Here is a 7,323-nt window from a genome sequence, read left to right as displayed (position 1 = left end):
CAGGGGCCTTTGGAGTGCAGAATGGAACAGATGGGGCCCTCGCAGAAGTGCTGTTAAGTTGTTTCCCTAAGGGAGGATCTTCTCCCATTAAAAAATACATTTTGTCACCGGCTGGACCAGGGGGTGTGGAATGCCTCCAATTTGCCCAGCCAGGCCGGGGGAGGGGCGGGGCCGGGGCCGGGACTGTGCCCCTGGTGGGGGGCGATTACCAGCTGCGGTGGGGGGCGGCCAGCAGGCCCGGCCTGCGAGTGATGGGCTCGCGCTCCTGCTCCAGGAGATCATCCTGAAGCGAGCAGCTGACATCGCCGAGGCGTTGTACAGCGTCCCGCGCAACCACAACCAGATCCCCACCCTGGGCAACACCCCCGCGCACACCGGCATGATGGGTGTGAACTCCTTCAGCAGCCAGCTCGCCGTCAACGTTTCCGAGACGTCACAAGCCAATGACCAAGGTACGCTGCACGAGGGCCGGCCGTCTGCTGGACACCTGATGGGATGGGGGGACTGGGCCCCGAGTCCAGTGGGGACGTGGATAGTGCCCCGGTCTCTGCGGCTCTGCTCAAAGCTCTGGTCCCAGCGAGCGCAGGAGAGGATGCTCGAGGACCCAGAAACTGAGGTGGCGGCTACAGTGGCTGCCACGCAGTTTACTGGTATTTGCTAGAAGTTTCCTTGAATTGATTCTTAAGTGGCTCTGCTTTTGTGGAAAGGCTGGGGTTAGGATAGCTGTGATGTAGGAGCCAATGGGACCCTTCTTGGGTGCGTGGCACGGGGAGGAGGGAGGGTGAGGGTTTGGCTTCTGAGTTTGAAAGGAACATGTGGAGAGAAGCGCCCACGCCCTCCCCTGCACCTTATCATGGAGTGTGGTGCCCGGGGCGGCCAGGGGTCTTGGCGGCTCACCGCTGGGGCCGGCTCTCTGAGCCCCTTTCCATCCCTTCTAAAATCCATGCAGGCAGTCATCTCAGGAGACCCCTCCTGGTCCTGCTGCTTGGCTCCTGTCCACGCTCCTCCCACGGCGGGAGGGAGGCCCCTGCCCCCTCCCCCACACTGACAGAAATAGCATCCACAGAAATGAAGACCCCAGAACAGCCTTTCCTGGGGAGTCACAGCCACAAACGAGCTCTCCTTGTCAGCCGTGGCCTTTGAAGGTCTGCAGAGGCCGACAGTTCACACCGTGTTGGGGCGGGCAGTGGGGGGACAGACCAGGAAGCTGAGCGGCTGGTAACTGCTTCTAAAGAGAAACGTGAAAGCCACTGACGGTTAGATGCAAGCGCGCTCGGGCTGGTCGCGCAGGCCCGCGAGGCAGGACGGGGCTCGGCCGTGGCTGGAGCGGGGCTGGCGTGAGGAGGTTATCTGAGCTGGCGGAAAGCATTTGAGGTCAGTTAGGAATGTTGAATATATGATAGAGATTTGCGGGGAAGCCCCCCCCCAGTGTCTCTCCCTGATAATAACGTTGTTTTTGGCCGGGGGGGATTTTGACAGTCGGCTACAGTCGCAATACCAGCAGCGTGTCCCCGCGAGGCTACGCCCCCAGCAGTACTCCCCAGCAGTCCAATTACAACACAGTGAGCACTAGCATGAATGGATATGGAAGTGGCGCCATGGCCAATCTAGGGGTCCCTGGCTCGCCTGGATTTCTTAATGGCTCCTCCGCTAACTCTCCCTACGGCAGTAAGTGTCTGTTTTTGTCACACGTCATCACACAGATTCATATTCGCTGCAAAGTCAAGTGTGTGCGTTGCTTGGATGTTCTGTGGTGTGAGCTACTGGATAAAAGGAAGGGTGGCTCTGGAGGCTGGGCGTCCACATGACGACAGTAAATTGACCCAAAGCGGGCCCGTGCGGCCCCATTGGAAACCCAACCGAAATCGGCACCCTTGGGGCCACCCAATTGGAAACCAAAGTCCAACACGAGAGTTTGCCTGTTATCCAGAGAGTGGCCAAGCCAGAAACATCTCATGCTCGCTCTGCTGGCCCGATGTTGCAGGCGAGGCCCAGCCCTCTCTCTGTCGTGTGGCCGAGCCCGGCGTCGCGCATCCTTACCATGTTTGCTTTGTTGCAGTAGTGCCGTCCAGCCCCACCATGGCAGCCTCTTCGGTCACCCTCCCTTCAAACTGTAGCAGTACACACGGCATTTTCTCATTCTCACCTGCCAATGTCATCTCTGCAGTGAAACAAAAGAGCGCCTTCGCGCCCGTGGTCCGGCCCCAAGCTTCCCCTCCTCCTTCCTGCACCAGCGCCAACGGGAATGGACTGCAAGGTGAGGGCGTGCGCTGGCCTGAGGCCACGGCCTGGGAGCACCCCCGAGGTGCCCGGGGCAGGCCGGGCTGGGCCCCGGGGGTGCGGGTGTCTCCCTGGGGGTGGGGGGGGCGGGCGCTCCGCCCTCCCCTCGGGCTCATCCTCGGGCTCCTTGCACCTCGCGAGGCCACCTGTCCGCTGCATGCTGCCCTTTGTCTGCCAGAAGCAACGCAGCTCCCCCCGCCCCTACCGTGTTCGTAGACACGCCTCCCACCACCCGATTCTTCCTCTGGGTTGAAGAAAACGATTTCCTCAGCCTTCCAGCATAACCTGAGTGTCCTCACGCAGAGCAGCCCCTACCCGCAGGGAGCAGAACCACACGGGGAAGAAAGCGGGACCGCGTTCAGTCCCAGTCAGCGAGCAGCGAGGGCAGTGCTGGCCCGCGGCTCCTGGGCCCGCCGTCTCGTCTGCAGGGCAGCGGGACTGCCACAGGCCTGGGGTGGTGGGTCCGCGTGCCCACCGCGGAGCCAGCCTGCTCTCGCTGTCCTGACCTGAGCCTTCACGCTCAGCCTGGTCTAACAGGACTGGGGCCCATCAGGCGGCGGTGTCCCTGGAAGGGCGCTGCCCCTAGACCCAGGGCGGCGCATGCACCCACGCCAGGCGGGCGTTGGTTTTTCTGGGTGACCTCTTTCAAAGACTCAGGAGGGAGATGGTCCCGCCCCAGGGCAGCGGGAGGCCCCTCCTGACACCGCCGCCCACCGACAGGGCGCGAGGGGCAGGCGCCCAGCGCCCACCCGGGGCCCTCTGGGCAGTGGCTGTGGTGCGAGTGGCAGGCGGGGCCATGTGAGGGCCCCTCGGTCTCGTGAGCCTCCACGTGGCTCTTGGTGATGGACTGAGGCCCAAGGCACTGAAATTAAGTGGCCGTCATCTGGCCTCTTTCAGACAACACCTTTGGTATATGCTCCTCCCGGTGAGAATCAAATCCAGTTACTCCTTTAAAAAAATGAATCCATTGAACCAGTATTTACTGAGCGCCTACTATGTGCCAGGCTCTCTGCTGGGTGCTGAGGACGTTACCGTGGAGAAGACAAACTGGCCCTTTTGTGAAGTCGGTGGCATATTTCACTTTGATGAACTAATGCTCAAAAAAGGAACTGGAAAGGTATCAGTGATTTGCAATAATTGTCTGCACAACACCTGTTAGCGTATGAGAGGGACACCCAGCCCCGGAGGGCCGCCGACTGGCCTGGGAGCCGGCAGCGGCCACCAAGAGGCAAGTGGCCCAGTGCCCCGGTCCTGCCCGCTGTCCACACGGTGCCGAGGCCCCTAGAGAGATGGCGCCGTGGGAGCCGTGTGTACACACACAGGTCTCCCAGACCATAAAGTTGTAACGGTGAGTCGGAGAGGAATTAATATTGTGAAATTCATGACCTGAGAAACTGAAGCTCCCATCACTCCTTGAACAAATGTATTGATACATTGTGCATAGATTAATGGGAACGATCACTTTGACAAAAATTAAACAACACTAAAGTAAAAAGATTGGAAATTGCCTTTGTACCAGGAGTCTGCTGGCAAGTGTCCGTTGCACTTGGCATTCTAGTGCAAAGTTTTCTCTCTTATTCCAAGAAGAGAAAGACGCCCTCTCTAAGGTGGAGCCGTGACTTGGGTCTGTCTCTTCGGGGCCCTCGGCCCTTAGACGGCAGAGTGGGTGGGCTGTGAGGGGCCCTGACCTTGGCGAGCCCGCGACTCACCATTACGATACAGGACAGTCAGCGGAAGGTCCAAGGTGAGGGCCGGGAGCAGAGGGGAAACCGAGGTGTGTCCAGTTTTGACCTCGGGTGCGAGAGCTGGCCTTGGCTGGCGCCGCAGAAGTGACCAAGTTGGTTCACATCTGTCGACAGAAGTGGCCCCTGGGGCTTCTGGGCCTCTGCTATAAACCAGCTGCTGAGACGTGTGGGCCCCCTTAGCGCACAAAAAGGCCAGAAGCCTTTCCCTTTTCCACATGAGGTCTCCGCCTAGGAGAGGCCCCTGGGGGGGGCCTGTCCCCACATGCACCCCCAGCCCAGGAGGTAGATGCCCTTAACCGAGCCCACGGCTGGTTAATGGAGAACCGTGCAGACCCACCGTCACTGCTGACCGAAGCCTGGGGGGGCCGGCCCCGCCCCCGGTGAGAGGCGTCCCTGACCTGCCCCCCCCCCTCTCTGTTTCAGCTATGTCTGGGCTGGTAGTCCCGCCAATGTGAGGGGCTCCTGTCACCTCCGGCCGTGCCCAGCATCCAAGGACGGACTTCAGGGGACACATTAGTACGTAAGACGTGCTGATGGAGACGTAACCTTCAGTCCATCAGCAGCGGTTGAAATGCTACAAAAGACTTTGTTTAAAGATTTTATTTAAACTATTAAGAAGCAACATGCAAACAGCCTACTTCTTCACGAACAATTCCATTTTATTGACTGAACTTTTCTCATATTTTCACATTTCTCAGTCCTGAAGAATAAGGGAAAACAAAGCAACGCCTATTTTGTATAAAGTTTCTGACTCCGTCTTGGCCATGTCTAGTACTTGCTCTGTGTTGGGAGAAACTTTGTGAATGCACCGTTTTGATGATCATGAAACACTGATGAAAAATGCCTCCAAACATTTTTCTGTGCTCATACTTAGATTCACAAGGGTTGTGTGTCTCTATAATGTGAAATATTTTTTTGTGGTGACAAAAGGGGGCCAAGGAGGTCTGAGCCATCGAACTGGAAGAAAGGAAGACTATATGGTTAGGAGACTCGGGGTGGCAGGGAGGGAGGGAGGGTTTATCATTGCTTAACTTCATCTTAATGAAATGAAACTTTGTAACTTATTGTAGTTAGAAATTGTAACTTTGATATTGAATTCTCTTGCCTTCAACAAGCACACTGACAGAGAAAAAAAATGCTACTGTCTGTTGGTTCAAATATCCCCCACTGCTAGAGCTTCCTGTTAATAAGCAAGCGTGACCTGCGGCATTTTTTTCAACCTTTGCTAGCTCTGTATACTATTGCATTCTTAGGCTACTGTGAGGTCCATGTTTCTTGTACCAGAAATTGTCCTTTTGACTTCTAGACCCTTCTTCCCTGATGTGTTTTGTATGTGGTTATAAAATTGTAGACTTTTGTGATTTTGCCAAAGTTGTAGCTAAATATTTATACACTTGTCTTGAATTTTTTTCAGATCCACTTAAATATTTAGAAAAAAAGAACAAGTTTTATTCCTTATGTGTCTTATAAGGAATAAAATGGTCTCCATTCAACACTTACTTTTCCATGAACACTTGCTGTTGCTAAGGGACTTTATTTTGTAACATATCAAGTATAAATATTGTATTTATCTTTGAAATTTTGTACATTGCTTTTCCCACCATTTTCTTTTCCTTTCTCTGGTCTGTATTGGTTTTTGATCATGGCCTGGTGGTGTGATGCTGAGAAGAGCATTAAGCCAAGGACTGTCTGTTTGATCTGTTTCGTTCACTGAACCAGTGTCCTTGTATTTCATTCGTACTTCCAAATTTTGCTATTGTTTAGACGTTCAGTCTTTTTTTTTTTTATTTTGAAGAAAAGTCAAATTCATTGTTTATTTTTATATTATTTTTAAGTTATCTGAACAAATACGTTTGAAGAAAAAAAAGTTCATTGTATAGTCAAAGCGAGACGGTGCCACCCGGCTGCGACAAATCCTAGTAGATTCCGTGCATGTGGGACGGCAGAGGCGACACCGTTTGGGGCCGTGTCCTTATTTTATTTCATTTTTTTGGTAGAATGTAAAAAGTCATTTTAGCTGCCACCCATGACTTTGCCACATTAGCTGAACTGTGTTTACTGGAAAAATTCAGAGGCCTAAAGTTTAAAATAAAATTTACTTCTGACGTTTTAATTAAAATGTTTGCCACGTTAACTTCTCTGATGCCTTAAAAGTGGACTTCTTGAAAGAACCTTTGTGCTCTTTTATCACTGCTTCCACCGCAATTGTTAATCAATATTTCGTTTGGAAATTTATGGTGTAAAACACACACACGCACACAAACACACACACACACACACACACACACAAAAGCACAAGCTGGGGGTTCCGCATCTGAGTCTGCTGCCTTCTGCGTCCTCCAAGCCCACCTCAGATTCAGAGAGGTTTTAGGGGCCCCACAACCACCCCTCGTTTAAAATTCTTTTTTAACAACCCCCTTTTGTGGTCATGCCCCCACAGCACTGTACTTTTTAAACTGGAATGACCTCCTTCAGACACTGTACCTGTTGGTGCCAAACCCGCGGTGAGACCAAGAGGGTCGGTTTTTTTCTTTTTTCTTTTCCCTTTGCAGACACAGCACAGCAAACGTTTGCAAACTGCAGCAGAAATCAAATCTAAAACAAAAAGGGAGGGACTTTTTAAAAAATGTTCTTGACCAAAACCAAAACAAAACAATGCAGAATTTAAGAAAGTGTTCATACGAGGGACTAAATAAAAATCAGAAGGTCCCCGTGGGCGGCGGGTTGCACCCTGGCCCTGCGATGGTTGGCGAGGCTGAGCTACGTGGATGAGCTTGAGAAGTCACTTTGGAACTAAACTGCCTCCGTTTTCTCCTGTACGAGTAAGGGTTTGACCTAAAAGCGAGCTCACGTGTACATGTTAAGGACGTTTGCAAGCTTCTCATCCCCGCACTTGGTTTGTGTTTTAGATCCATTAGTCGCCCTCGTGGCTTCACAGCCTCGAAATCGAGCGCTTCACTAAATGGTAGACTTTACTGTTAAAGACCCTACGATAATAAGATTGTTTTATCTGTACATTTTTTCAGATATTTAACTGTATAAAAATGTTCATTTTACACAATATTTAATTAAAGTATTTCTTGTCTGTGAATTTCACTTTGGGTAATTTGATCTGTTTTGATTACTAATTGGCTGGCTGAACGTGCAGCGGTGACGGCGGGAGGCGGTGGGCGGGGAGGGCTGGCTCCTCTGTGCACGCGGCACCCCAGAGCTCGCGTGGCCAAGATAAAAATGATTTGTAGAAGAACCTCGTCCAAAGCTCTCCACCCTCAAACACTCATCGAACATACACAGAAGG

At 52.6% G+C, this 7,323-nt stretch overlaps 1 protein-coding gene across 9 annotated transcripts in view; it reads left to right on the top strand.

Annotated features, from left to right (window-relative positions):
* The window catches only part of EBF3 (EBF transcription factor 3), a 117,817-nt gene extending 110,698 nt beyond the window's left edge, over nt 1–7,119 (top strand). For 2 of the 9 annotated variants that reach the window (XM_072972126.1, XM_072972124.1), the window contains exons 13-17: nt 275–452; nt 1,480–1,668; nt 2,168–2,257; nt 3,285–3,397; nt 4,449–7,119. In XM_072972126.1, the coding sequence (XP_072828227.1) occupies nt 275–452; nt 1,480–1,668; nt 2,168–2,257; nt 3,285–3,397; nt 4,449–4,466 (588 nt within the window). In that variant the 3' untranslated portion in view covers nt 4,467–7,119. Of the gene's footprint in view, nt 1–274; nt 453–1,479; nt 1,669–2,059; nt 2,258–3,284; nt 3,398–4,448 lie in introns of all 9 variants that reach the window. The other 7 variants (XM_072972122.1, XM_072972121.1, XM_072972128.1 and 4 more) reach the window with 4 other exon arrangements.
* The last annotated feature ends 204 nt before the right edge of the window (nt 7,120–7,323 follow it).

The sequence above is a fragment of the Vicugna pacos genome, chromosome 11 (genome assembly GCF_048564905.1).
Source record: "Vicugna pacos chromosome 11, VicPac4, whole genome shotgun sequence".
Classification (NCBI taxonomy): Eukaryota; Metazoa; Chordata; class Mammalia; order Artiodactyla; family Camelidae; genus Vicugna; species Vicugna pacos.
Note: the sequence above shows the minus strand (reverse complement) of the source record. Positions and strands in the feature narration are given on the sequence as shown.